Raw genomic sequence first — 14,547 nt, 5'->3', positions numbered from 1 at the left:
AGGTCTCAAACTAAGCACCCAAAATCTTGGAAATCCATACTGAAGAGCAATTTCCTCAATCTCTTGATTCTTTGCACATGCCAGGGTAGCTCACAGGGCCTCAAAAACGGGCATGAGAATGCAGTCCAGGAGTGCAAAGGGCTTTTATTCCTACACATAAACACAAGCCAGTCCCTCCTGTTAGTCATCCCACAGAATTCTCTCTTTAATACACAGCACTGGAAAGCTTACACTCTAAACTACATGGAAATCTCCCTTTTGCATCATTTTCTGCTTGCAGAGATAGCAGTATTTCTTCTTGTATTTCACAGACAATACTGTCTGATGTTAGCTAAGTAAGAGCCGGCCTTTCCAAAATAAAATATAAACCAAATGCTTACCAAGAGTGGCAGGCTTCCGGCGCATGGAAGCTCTAATAATATCTGCTCCATGTATCTTATCTCTGTGCCTCTTTGACTTTGCTTCATAAAACCATTGCCCACTCATATTCTTTAGCTGAACATCATCTTTGACTTTTTCTGGTAAATGCCTGGGGAGAGAAAAAAAAAATAAATTGAGCAGATGAGATACATACAATCTACTTACCTGTTTGAACAGAATAAAAGACAGATTTTTGGGTTCTTTTGGGGGGGAATTGCATTGTTTGTTTTTTTTTAACCCTGTCTCACCATGTTATTTCCATCTTCCAACCTGTTACTCTCCTTATTTAATTATGAAGGACAACAATGCGCTGGAGAGTGAAGATCCTCAGCCCTGTTACCCTCAGAGCATCAGTTGAAATAACTCTTAAAATAAAAATACTTTGCTATGATAAACTCTTAAACTCTCAAGCAGAGACAGCCCTGGAGAAGTCCCCAGTAACAGCAGATCTTGACTTCTTGCCTCCAAAGGTCAGTTTTCCGAGGTTAAAATTGAGATAAGGTAGCAGGGCAGTATAAGGAATCTGTGCCAGAATTAAGTTTCTGTCTATTTTGGAGCTCAAAAGATGCCTTTTCAGGCTGTTCCTACGGCACACTACATTCACATGTATCTATTACACACACACTCCAAAAGTGCACTGGAAAGATGGTGATGTTTTTTCCATAGGTTACACAAAAATCCTTACACGAATAAAAGTTACAAAGGAAGGCAGCATCAAACGGAAGAAACAACAAAATAAGTTTGTGCAGTTTTTTAATCTACACGTATGCATCACAGGATCTGCAGCCATTTTAAATACTATGAAGCAATTTTTTAATAATTTCATTTCAGGCTTCAGGGTCACCCTGCTTTTATGAAGCATACTTTAACAGAATAAGGAGTTGCTGTGTGCAATTTGAAAGGTTGCTTTCTTTCCTCGTTAGGCATATAACACATTAGGCATATGCTTATACATAGCCTGGAGACTAACCTGCAGACCAGGAAAGTTACTACATAGATTTAGAGAGTACTTAATCAAAAAGCTCAAGTCAGGTTTCATCTGCCTCCTCTGTTTATGTCCTTTCCTTCAGCAAACAAGGTAATAACAGAGCCCAAGGGAGGAATCAAAACAAATCAAGTTACTCAGACACTTTAAGGCTAAATGCAATCCACGTTGCTGGGGGATGGAGCTATCTTCCACAGACAGATCCTTCCAATCATAGAATGGCTTGGGGTGGAAGGAACCTTTAAAGGTCATCTGCTTCAACCCCAAGGCGGTTCATGCCAGTTTTATATTGCCCATGAGTTTAGCAGAAGGAACTTCTAGTGCAATCAAGTAGCTATGATGACAGACCTTTTACTATAGGTTGCAGATTTGACTGTCAAGTACAGACAATTGTTTGCAGAGGAGAAAGGACACTGAGCCAGTCCCAACCACCACACTAAGATAGGCCATTCTCACCTATCACTCACCTTCTCCTTCATCCTTGTACGACCAGAAATGAAAAGGCTTATTTGAAGGCATCAGCTATATTAGAACTTGAATACTGAAACTCTTTTTTGAAAGTACTGTCAACAGTCAGTCCCTCCTAGGTGTGTAAACAGCTCCTCTGTCCCGAATCAGCCACACACTGAGCCTGCCGGGAGTCGAGGTCACCATTAGCATTTGTAATGCCAAGATTCAACAGTCCATAGCATTACTGGGCCATTTAAAATTTGGCTATCCCTCTTCCTTATAACTGTGCTCTTAGAGAAAAGAGCCAAAATACACCTTCTCATGTGCTGCAAGTCTTCCAAGTTGGAGCATGAACACAGCAGTAGCTTCCCTCTGTCCTCAAGCAAATATATTACTCAGGTATGAGCCAATTCCTCATTGCTCAGCCAGTTTATGAACACAGACAGCAAGAATAGTGGAAACATGGCACGCAAGAACTTTTTACACAGATGATTGCCTCTCCCTTTCACCTTCTTTCCCATGTATTATTTGCCTTCTCAGAACAGATGCTCCTTAGGGCTAGGGACTGGCTTTTAATCTGTTTGTACAGCCTGCAGGGCAGAAGAGCTCCGACCCCAGCTAGTGCTTCAGGGCAGCGTGACAACACATGGCAAGGGAGGTTCTCTAGCGGGAAGGTACTGAGTCACAGCACAAGTATTCAGCGCTCTCACCCTGTTTGATTCAACCCTTTTACCCCAGACACTGCTCACTCCATTCGCCTTTGTATTCAACCACTGAAACTATGGCGTGGTAGACCTTTACCTCTCAGCTGTGTCAGCCTACTTACCTGCTTGTTAGACTCAGATCTGCGACCGAGCAACAAAACATGAGCAGGACAGAGACAGAAGCATGGATTTTTCATAGCTCTAGACTCTTATTAAATGTCACCCGTGGCCAACACATCCATCATTTTGGCTGAAAGTGAACGTCAGGTACCTGCTTGCTGCCTATGGAAGTTATTATACCTTAACTCCACCAGCTTAACAGGCCTTCTAGATTTTGGGAGATAACTATGCTCGCTAAACTAAGGTATAAACACACCCTCAACTTCCCCAGTACTTCCTTCACAAGTGACCCATGTGGCTGACAGGGCTTGTATGGTAAGAAGCGACAGAAGCTCACAGCAGCTGACTTACAAACTAATTCTTTTGCCTTCTCTTCTCACCTTGATAGCACTTGACCTTCGTTAGCTTGGCTTACTCTCTTCAAGAGAAGTATTTAGCCTCTCAGTCCCATTTTTTGAGGAACTAAAAGCCTATTCCCAGGGACTCCCCAGCCACAAATAAAGCAGCAGATTTCCATTATCAGAGCAACAATTGGTTCTATGCCTTGGTAGGGAAAAAGGCTGTTAAGAAGTCTACGTTCACCAACACATCATAGACTGGTTGCAAAAACAGCTGCTGAGGTTGCAAATGGGAATTTTTACAACGCTACTTGAATTGTCAAGGCCTTAGCAGTAACATCAAACTGCTTGCACCGTGTGGGCCTGTTTGACTGCTAGGCATTAGACTTAGATTGCGCCTTACCTTAAAAGGTACTGTGGGGAAATCAGACTACAGCCATGGTTTTCCAGCGCTACGTACATCTCCCAGCACACCACAACAGGATCAGAGGCCAAGAGTTGATTCTACAGCAGCTCCCCAGTCAACAAAAAGCCTAAGTTGTCATTACGTTATTTTCCTCTTGCTGACCAAAGAACTAGTAGGCATCCAGAATAAGATTCAGATTGCAGGCTCAGTTGCCAAGTTTGCAATTAGGAGAGAATGCAATAACAGCTTTACATACGATGTGAGCACGTATTCTGCAGTCCCTCAGTGGTCTGTTAAAATGCCAGTTAGCCTAAGTTGCAGTTTTCAGAGTGAAACAGCCTGAAGTTATAATAAAGATGGTGCCTGTTTCTTCTATAAAAGCATTACACTCACGAAAATGAAGGTACGTCGTTAAAAGGAATTCACTTTAAAGTCCTATTTTAACAAGCCAACTTTACTTAAACTGATTTTTCCTCCATGCCTAGGTGAAACATTTTTGATGGCAAGATGACAAATTTCTCATCCCACTAGGGCATTAAGTAAAACCAGAATTACATGAACTGGGCATACAAAACAACTGTCTAGCACTCTGCAGGCAAACAGAAAATCTACACATGTATTAATTGGGTTGTTTCTCCCCACCTCCGGAACATCTGATAGTGGGCTAAATCACATGTAAGGCAGGAAATCTGCTCTGATATAATCAGTCCCTGTCAACCTTCCTATCAGCAAATCCAGAATGGTTTATCTTAAGCTTTGTAGGCTACTGTAATAGCTCATTGCATGTTAGGGTGAAGTGATAATGACTTCTGTTTCTTTTTTTGCAACAACAGTGTCTACATCCCTGTATCTAAAACTGTTGAGCTACACTTCCTCAGTGTCCCTTAATTCCCTCCCCTGTACCCCCCTTATCTAGACTTCAAATTACAAACCACCACAGGATTTGCAAGATGCGACAACTGACATCTTAATAACTTCTTTTATTGCCTTATTCCTCAATCGACAGCTTAAACTGAGCTCTTCAGACAGGAGAGTGCGTGTGGTGCCAGCACATTCTGGGCCTTCTTGTGACAAACTAAGAAGCATTTAAATCAGGGTCTATTTTGGCTCAAAGAGAATGATTCATTAGTGTCTCACACCCCTTATTTCTGAACATATGAAAAAAAGCATCCCAGGGACTGGTGGCAAAATAAAGGTTTTTTAAAGCCTGATACCACTACCTTACCTAGAAATTTGCAGATGCAAATGAAATACCAAATGAGTGGAGAAGGTGGAAGGAGAGAGAGACTTTTGTGGAATTTATCCTCAATTCTATTTGCTGCAAGCAGAACAACAAACTGCAAGCCAACAAAAAGAAGACAAAAGGATTTAGGTTCCATGTCACCTACCAAACACAGACAAGAAACTTTTTGTAGTATCACTCATAAAAGAACAGGAGTAAAAGGATACCAGACCAGGCATTATAAGTGTCAGACTTGCCAATTAGATTATTTTTTTTTTCTTCTTTGAGAGTGGGAAACAGCCATAAAAGGTTTACAAGGCAAAAAGAGTAACTGTTTAAACATTCCATGTTGCATGAGCATGTCTCGTTAGTCTGCACATATCTAGATAAGGTGTAGGAAAAAAAAATTCTGTTCTGGCATTTGTTAGAGAACTATACCCGAAACATTTATAATGGGCAGTCCTGAGTTGGGAATATGGATTATTCCTTTTGCATGGTAGCTGTACATATATGGTTTAAGCAATAAAGCGATATAATTTTAAACGAGTTGAGGGCTATACTAGGAAGATTAAACCAAACCAAAGGGTTTATGCAACCTTTCCCCATCCTTGTCATCATGATACCTCATCAGCAACACCTCTTTAATTCTTGCCTTTGGGGTCTCTTTGGATAGCAAGGTCTTCAGTAGGTAGAAGTAGATGGAGACATGAGAAAAAGGCAGTCTAGTTCCGTTTGTGGTCCTGCACGTTCTTGCATTTTATGCCTATTCAGAAGTCTGGGCATGTTAGGTCTATTAACAATATCCTGATGAATTAATCTTGGCTAGCATCTTGCCTTCGGATCCTTGGAGAACTAACTAGGCTGTAGTCAGCACAAGTCTTGATGACTAACAAGACAAACTGACATTTATTCTGAAGTCAGAAGGGAAGACTGACACATCCAGGCCTGGAGCGTTGGAATGAGAGACTTACATGCTTGTAGGTGGGAGACAAGTCAATTGATTTTAGAGAGGAAGAAGCAAAAGCAGGCAGCTCTGTTGCCCATTGAAGTATGGTCTCCACCAGAATCTGGAACCAAAACTATGATCCCAACTTCTGTGCTGAGCAAGCGTCTGTGAAACACACTGACCAGATTAACCCTGCTATACATCATTTCTTTCCTAGAAGATGGACACTTGTGGGGCATCAGACTGGCATGTTGTCCCCGTATTTCATTTAAATCATATATTACATTCTGAACTGAAAACACAGTCCTTTGTTTTTACATGCTTTTCAACTACGTCGCCCGCAGTTAGCACTCAGACTTATTCTCCTATTAGTAGTTGCACTGTCAAGTTTGAAGTAAGCTTCATTTCATAAGTAAAATGTTATAAATCGTGTAATTAGATACTCCCTAGGCAGACACACAGAATATGTAAATTTGTTTAGGCATTTCTTACTATATGGAAGCTTAACTTTATTCCATTTAGAAAATCCGTAGCAATACTGTTGCGGTTACACGGTACAGGCAGTAGGAGTCTTTCGAGGTCTGTCAGCTTCCACTTGTCTCATTTCTACAACAGCTTTCCACAGCCTAGTTTGTCTGCTTGTTTTAAAGGATTTGCATAGAGGCTTCCCAACAGCCTCACCTCCCTCTTTATACACAACCCATGTAAGCCTGCCATGGAAAAAAACAAGCAACCAACCCACCCTTCATAAGGAAGGAAGAGCTATCCTGTGACAATACACCTTTGGTATTAGAGCCAGCCTGGAGAGCAAGAGGAGAGGCTGCTAGAAAGTATGTGAATTTGCTCACAGGTTTTGCTCAACACAGTGTTCCCAGTACTTTATAGGCTTTAAAAGTAGGCGTATAAAGCATAAAGACAGCCCTGATCAAGTGACAACTTACAGGACACATGCAAGCAACTAAGTGAGCAGAAGAGCCTGCCTCATAGCTTTCTTCACACTACCAGCAAGGGCATCTCCAAGAAATTGACGCTGTGCTAAAGAATAGGTTGGACTTCAGGATTTCAGGAGAGCTACACATCAAGACTAATCTACTCTGACGACAAAGGCTTCAGTTTGGCACTCAATACAGCACAGTCTAGGCACAAACATGTAATAGAGACATCTTACCAAGATAGTTTTTGTACTGTAGGGAAAACGATACTTATTGAGCACTCAATTTAGAGATTAAAAAGCCTTACTATTATCTCCTTTTTCCCTTAAGCACACTCTTCTACAATACAAAATAAGCTCTATCCACCCTGCTTCACTAGCTGTTCCAAACAAGCATCATCCAGTCAAATAATCCATCTGCTAGAACAAGTTAGCCATTGACACTGGGAAGAAAAGGTATCAGCCCAGTATAGTCCAATGCCATGTTTGTTACCAAGACCAGTAAGTAGGGTCTCTTCCTTAAACCCATTTGTCTCACCCAATTAAGATGAAAACAGTCCTACTTTTCTTACCAGCTCTTCACAAGGTAGTTCACTGTTACTTTGGTCTGACGAACCTGGCAGAAAAGCCCTCTGGAGGATATATCCCCCCTTATTTTTCTCCTCTTTGCAGTGACAAATGGAGACTCAGGCGAAAAAGGAGTTTGCTCAGAACAGGTTTTTAGGTTTGGGTTTTTTTTTGTTTGTTTGTTTGTTTTGGTTTTTTTTTTTTGAGATCTTTGTGTTTTTTAAAATATATCTCTGGAGAACAACAACCAACCACGTCATGAAACCCACAGCCTTTCTTATGTCAGTTGGCTTTGTTAAAAAGGATAAATAATGGCATGCACAGTTTGCTAGAGAATAAAATTTCTCTATTTCCTGAACAGTCACTGTATTTGGAAAGTCACATTTGGTGCTAAGCAATGTCCACAATGGGGAGTTAATCCAGAAGACATGAGCTTATCCTTTTCCACCCAGACAGATGCATCTCACAGCCCAAAGATGAATGTTCTCATCTGCATGTATTTAGGTACTTACACACCTGAGAAATCAGCAACTGAGAGTGACACTTGATAATTTGATTTTTGACAAATGTCTGAGAAATCCTGCCCTATTAACACATTAAACCAAGCAAAAAAAAATAAAAATTTAAACTGCTAAAGCTAGAAAAGAAAAAAAATATAGACCAAGTTTCATTTATTTGAAAAAAGGTTGTTGCTGAATTGACATGCTGGGTCCCCTCTGTCTTTGGCAATGGAAAATGCCTCTCAACTGCTTTCATTTCATGCAACTACTACACGAAGCCAAGCAAAGGAAGGAAGGAAAGTAGGGGCAGCAGGCAAGTCTAATCTTATCCTCAAGCTCCTTTGGGGAAGTACTCCAGGTCATTCAGTGTGATGGAGCTCCTTCTCCTTCAGCTGAGCTGCCCAGCTAGAAAGCAATCAGTCAACAAAGGGCACAAGCAAAGAGCTTACAGGACATCCCTGATTTGGCTGAAGGCAATCTCCAAGCACACGCTGTCACAAATACACTTTGACCATCCGCACATTATACTTATTAACAAGTAAGCCCATTAAAAGTTAATTAGAAGTCCCTGGTATGACCAGGTATATGATTTCAGAACTAGTTATAGAAATAGCATGAGTTTCAATTAATAACAATTAATTCCTTTTTCTCCTATATGTCTGAACAGCGTGTGAAAGCAGATTCTCTGTTTGACAAGAGCAGATACTAGGATCTCTCCGTTTGAATTTTCAACAAAGGAGTTCAAGCCACCCAATTCTTAGTGTCTTACAACAAATCAACGTACTGAGATTTTTTTGTCACTAAGGGTAGAGTTATTTTGAGTTTAAAAAGCTTTGCTCACATTGTAAGCAAGCTCCTTGTTGACACAAATGTATGACCTAAAAATTCAAGAATAAAATAGGCCACAAAGCAAGTTTGAGTTTTTTTTAACGTGTTTTTAAAATCAGCACAAAGAGAACTGTGAGCTTTATTTTCTTATTAGTAATGCTTGCTTATTACTAGACTAATTTCAATCTACCAAGGCTTAAGGATAACATCATTACCCTGAGAAGAACCTGAGAATTTTGTTACTAGAGGGGATGCTCTGCAAGATCTTAACACATCCTTAGCTCTATACTTAGGGAAAGTTATTGTTATTTGTGGCACCCCTGACCCAGAGCCCAAGCAAGCTTTTAAAAAACTTCAGCGTGGTTCAGAAGGGATGATGACCAGCCTAAGAGACCTCAACTAGATACACAAAGTGCCATTCCATTTACTGGTCAGGACAGAATTTAGAGCACATACAAACATACTGTGCTCTTGCCTTTCCTGTAAGCCACACCTCTTCCACAGGTTATTTTTCCATTCTTTTACAGATGCCCAAACTTTTATTATGAAATAGTGGAAATGATAATATATTAAGGCGTTTATAAGAAAAAGGGGTGGAGACCAAGTAAAACGAATATTTTTATGGAGACTTAGCTTTAGGAAGAGTCCCTAGGTATTGTATGGCAATGAGAAAGGGTGATACTTCAAAATTATGAAGTTATAATTGGTGCCTAGTTACCAAACTATGCAGACACTACCAAGCTGCCACAATCATCTGAGTGGATACTGAGGACACATTTTGAAAATTTCTAGAACATTTGGAAGAAATACCCTGGAGGCAGAGTAGGAAAAATTAGTAATTCTTTTCAGAAATGAGAAGGTTAGCTTTAACAGCAACTCTAAGACAGCATCTCTGAACTCTTCTATCTTCAATCAGCCCTTTAAATTTGAACTGGCACCCACATTCAAAACCACCTCCACCAAGAACCTTGCCTCTGTTAAGTGCACCCTCAAAACTGTTACATCTAACAGAAAAGTATTTTATGAAGATTTTAAGAATGTATTCTGGTGACGGTCATTGAATGTCATTTTTACACTACAGTGGTAAGTCCGGTTCCCCCAATGCCAATATTCAACTCGCCCCAATCCCTGAAACATATCTCATCCTAAGAAACAGAAAACAACACAAAAAGCACCTTCCTTCTGAGAGTTTACAACATAAGGAAAACTGCCTTGAAAAGTGACCAAAGAGATATGCGTTAAAGCTGACCAGAATAAAAAAAGCCATTTACACTAGGGTTTCAGCAGCCACATACTCCCACTGAACACGATGAGAAAGGTGAAGTGTATGTAGCACCCAGCAGCGTCAGACCCCTGCAGCTTTCTCTTTTTTTGCAATGCCGCACCAATGTATGTATTAAAGGGGTTTGGCACACAGCAGTCACCACCCACCACACAAACAACTCCGCATCAGAACTTCCCTATCACTAACCTCCTTCAGTTTACCCAACGAGCAAACAGTCCCCAGCACAGCCCACAAGAGCATTGCCAGGAGGTTCTGCTGGGAAGGGCCGAGAGCCACAGCAGGGAACCTCGGCACAAAGGCGACCACAACAGCTTTCTGCCTCAGACACGCTGGTGCCGGGGGCCAGCCACTGCACCACACAAGAGTCCCCCAACCACAATGCAGAACTGCAGATACATTTCTGTTCCATGTTACTGTCTCCAGAAAGGGCCCGAAACTGTGTTAATTCTGAACTACACAACTGTAAAAAGGGTTAAGGGCTATGCTGAAGCTACTGCCAGTAAATTCTATTATGTGCTTAGCCCACTCATTTGTTCAATACCTGAAACCCAGTCGGAGCAGGGTATATCAGAGATTCCTGGACAGGAATAAAGCCAACAACAACAACATAAGTCAGCAATATGATGAAAAACGGCTTCTAGTCTTGACAAGCTGTCACTCGGCTCTTCCGTTTTATACCATTTTTTTCCCCTCCTCAGCAACACTGCCATTCAAGGGCTGGCAGCAGCTTCTGGGGTAACGAAGCAGAGAAAGGCATCTTCTTGCCCTAGGAATAAAAAAGGATGCAATGTCTTTTGATTTCCTTGCATTACACCCTCTTGTCATCTGATATTTATTCATCGCCTTTTTGCCCATGAGAAGAAAATGTCAATATCCCCTTTCCTTTGGGACAGGCCTCAGCAGAGGTCAAAGAAGAAGCAGGCGTGCTGTTCCCAAAACCATGCCATTCCTAAAATTATCAGCCTGATTGAGACCAACACAAGAGGAGCTACAGGACAAGGCAAAAACTTATTACAGCACTCAAGCCAAGAAATAAAGCATACTGCCTGCTTTAGCCAGTCTAATCCGCACAGTTTTACTACAAATAAGCAATATTCGAAGCTGTTAGCAGAGAAGGGACTCCATCAGGTGATCTGTAAAATTCCACTAGGAAGTTGCTCAAAGAGGATTTTGTCATGTTACCAGTTTGTCCACGCTCCAGGAACACGGCCCTGGTTATTAGAACACCCTTCAAACCTCAGAATTTCTACTAGAGGAAAAAATATCACATTAAGAGACTTCCATTATATACACATACAAACAACACTGTCATGCTCTGATGTTTGTACGATGACATTTGATCCCAGCTCTTGGAATCTTCCAGATGTGGAAGGCTGTAGAATTCAAACTAAAATATTGCATCTCCTTGGCTGGAGATATAATTCAGATTGTGTTTTAATATATAAAAAGCAAGCTCCATGTGCCACATGGATGCAGAAAAATCAGTTTCAGATGTAAGCGTCCAGCTTCTGAGAAGTTATAATATTCCGAAACCAGAAGAGACATTATATTGTAGAAACAAACATGCTGATTACAGGCTGCTACAACCTGCAGTCCCTTGCATTTTCCACCACACCCTCTTGAACTTGAATTACAAATGGCAAAAGTGAGGTTATACAGACAAAAATACTTGTTGACAGCCCTTTCAGACCACAACTGAGAATGGCTTTTTTGATTTTCTGTTCCAGGAAGGGTTCCTTTCCCCAGATACTGTATTCAAACTCACATCTACGATTACTTTCTCTGAGCACTTTCAGACCTGGTAGGGTATGCCTACACAGAGGGCATTTGTCAAAAACATATTTCTCAGCAGAAGAGAAGCATCACAAGTGCATCACGATTGGAATAATTTTAAAATGTTTAAACAGGAAATACATGTCTTCATGAGGAACATCAAAATAAGAAAGAATCCTAAAGAAGATTACTGAACCAATGAGAGAAAATCCTGCCTCAGAGACTCGTACACATTTATTTGTGTTACAGCACTTTGACCTTTCAGCATTTGAGGATCTTTTTTTCATTATTCAGACACTTGTCATTTTGTGTACCTGTAATGGATACTTTCCTTCACACTGAAAAAAAAAAAAAAAAAGCCTGAGTATTAAAATCCTCGTTCTTGAGCAGGTAGCTATCTGCATTAGCTGAAACCGCTATTCATCTTCTATTTGTACCTGTGTAGATGGCTTTCTCAAAGCCAAGTCATCTGGGCAATGCTGCTTTCCATGCATACATCTCTATTCATGGCAGTTACCCTAATAGTAGCTCTAGGAAAGCCTCACAGCACATAAAACACTCCAGAGAAACAACACACTGCTCTGTCTGCGATACCACAAGGAAAACAGGGAGCAATTTTCTGTTTTAGTCAGAGATTGCAAGGACTTCTTTTGGCAATGAAGCATAGTGTCGGCACCTCCTCTGGACTGCAGCTCCAGCGCTCTACATATTTGAGGTATAACTTCATCACTCGGGGATATTGCTGGCTGCATCCATACTAACTTTTCTGTGTGCTCGGGGAAGTAGTGACTTTTTTGAAACAAATCCCCCCCCTTATTATGCATTAGTTCAGTTTGCAGAGGTTTTGATACTTGCAAATTAAATCCTTTTCTGAGGAAACCAAGCCAGATGCATGTCAAGTCAGACATGTACCAAGCGTGCTTGGCCCTCAGGGAATTGTAAGGTCCACATCAACAGTTAGTCTTTTGGCCAGTAATGAATCATTTGTGTGGTAGAGGCATTTTATCCACAGACTATACTAAATTTAGTCCAGAGTAAAAATCTCCAAACTACATATATCATGGAATATGGGGCCCCCAGCAACAACTGTTTTTATCTATTCCTATGCTCTGAATAACTCAGAATATGAACTGTGTAGGTCTTCCCAAGACAAGCCGGGGTGATAGATTCGTTACCTGACTCTCTCTTCTTCAGCTCTTTTAAGCTCTGCATCCCGTTGCAGCACCTTCATTATTGCCTCTTGTTCCTCCTCTGTTAGGAAGCTTAGGTCAATCATCTTGTTGTGTGTGTAGGGGCTGGTAAAGTGTCCAGGAAGATCTTAAATCCTGCTGAGGATAGTCTTGTAGTCTGCTTTAAAGGTATGGAAGAAAAGTCTTTTTCAGCAGGCACTGAGAAAGGTGGACCAGGCCACAGTCAATGGTTTAAAGAGCCCCAAATGTTGCTTTCTTGCAGTAGAGTATACGCATGCTTCTCTAGATGAGAGATTTTTGGGAAAGTGTTGCATTCCTGCTTGCCATCGTAATGATGTCTTCTCAGCTTGTCCTCTCAGCTCTGCTTCCTGAAGTAACAGTTCATTGACCTAGCATATCCAGTGTTTAAGAACAAACAAAACATCCCCTAAAAAAGAGACAAGGAAGAACAAGCTGTAATATTGGGGATCAGGGAAGTAGATTATGTATGCATTTTTAATTAAGAGAAACAAGTTTTTCAGTGTGATTAAACTACTTTGTGAAGTTCAAATGGTCACTTCAAGTCAAACCTGTTTTACAGGTCTCTTGAACAAGGTGGCCATGAAAATATATTCCTTTCCTATATGACAACTCACACCCTGAAACACAGAATCAAGTGTCACTCAAACGATACATTTTAAAATAAGTGCATTTTAAGTTGTCCTATAAGTCAACAGAACAATTTGGCGGGGGGCAGGGGGGGGAGAGTGGGACACAGACAGGACCAAGAAGACTTACCACATTCCTTTAAAGTAAAAAAAAAAAAAAAAAAAAACCACAACGAAAAACTCACAAACAAAAAAAATCCCAAGAAACAAAGTACATAATCACAAGTATGGACATTATATTCAAGAGAACACAAGAAGTCTGCATCAATGGCTGTCACATACAGATAGACAAGATTCAGGGATCTCTGAAGAAAAATTCGCTGCTGCTTGCAGCCCTGATTCACAGCAGAGCAGTGGACAGAGTGAGGCAGCCCATCACACACCCATGGTGTTCACCGTCTGCCAGTGCAGACTTGCATTACATCCACAAACTCAGTTCACAAAGGCTAGAAGTTGGGTTTTATTTATTTAAAGAAAGATTGCCTGAACTCCAGGGACAGAAGACTTAAAGGAAAATAAAATGAAAAAACAAAACAAAACCAACTTGGGCTAAACTCACAAGCTCACCACGCTGATTTACTTATCATTAGTGCATTTCTAGGACACCATCTTTGGCAAGTCACCAACCAACCAGAGCAAAAGAATCATCCCATGAGGCCAAGCCATTGAACTTTTGGACCCTATTCCACTCCTACCAAACAGTGTGCCTTGCTCTCCATGCCTGTCTTCCCACTACAAGTCTTCAAAGGCTCCTTTCCCCTTCCAGGAGATCAGAAAGGCAGCAGTCATCACAAGCCCTGGAGGAAAACCCTTGAGGAAGTTCTCAGAAAGCTGCAAAATGCAACATGTTGCAGCAGTGAGATGGGAGGAGGCTGGGAATGTGTCAGAGGAATTTGTGTGCTCTAGTTCAAGACTTGGGGATCGTGTTCTCAAATTGGTACAACGCCTCTTTCTGTAGGATTTTGTCTTCTATTGGTAACAAAAATGGGTATCACTCATAAAAGCTTCTCATTTGCTACTCAGAGCTAAAAGCAATAGGCTTAAGAGTTTATGTCCTCAGAATCCCCCCAAACGGGAATCCTATAACAAACTTCTGACCAGGATACTCTTTCCCTGCAAAACACACAACACTCCTCACTGAAGGGTCAGGTACTACGTTTTCGAAGTCTAGTTCCTTTACGGTGCTGGATGGATTCAGAACTGCTATTTCGTTCTGACTCGTTACCTTGAGATCA

The 14,547-nt window shown here is 41.1% G+C and overlaps 1 protein-coding gene across 8 annotated transcripts in view; it reads right to left on the bottom strand.

The window, feature by feature from the left end:
• Nucleotides 1–14,547, bottom strand: part of SYTL2 (synaptotagmin like 2) — a 59,658-nt gene that overhangs the window by 30,671 nt on the left and 14,440 nt on the right. For 7 of the 8 annotated variants that reach the window (XR_012585209.1, XR_012585210.1, XM_074572407.1 and 4 more), the window contains exons 2-3: nt 12,651–13,092; nt 381–529 (exon numbers count right to left, since the gene is read on the bottom strand). Coding sequence is in view for 6 of the 8 variants with exons in the window: in XM_074572407.1 (XP_074428508.1) it covers nt 381–529; nt 12,651–12,751 (250 nt within the window). In the remaining 2 variants the exon portion in view is untranslated. Of the gene's footprint in view, nt 1–380; nt 530–12,650; nt 14,058–14,547 lie in introns of those variants that run through there. The other variant, XM_074572408.1, reaches the window with a different exon arrangement.

The sequence above is a fragment of the Larus michahellis genome, chromosome 1, assembly GCF_964199755.1.
Source record: "Larus michahellis chromosome 1, bLarMic1.1, whole genome shotgun sequence".
NCBI lineage: Eukaryota > Metazoa > Chordata > Aves > Charadriiformes > Laridae > Larus > Larus michahellis.
The sequence above is the reverse complement of the archived record's forward strand: the minus strand, read 5'-3'. Positions and strand labels throughout refer to the sequence as shown.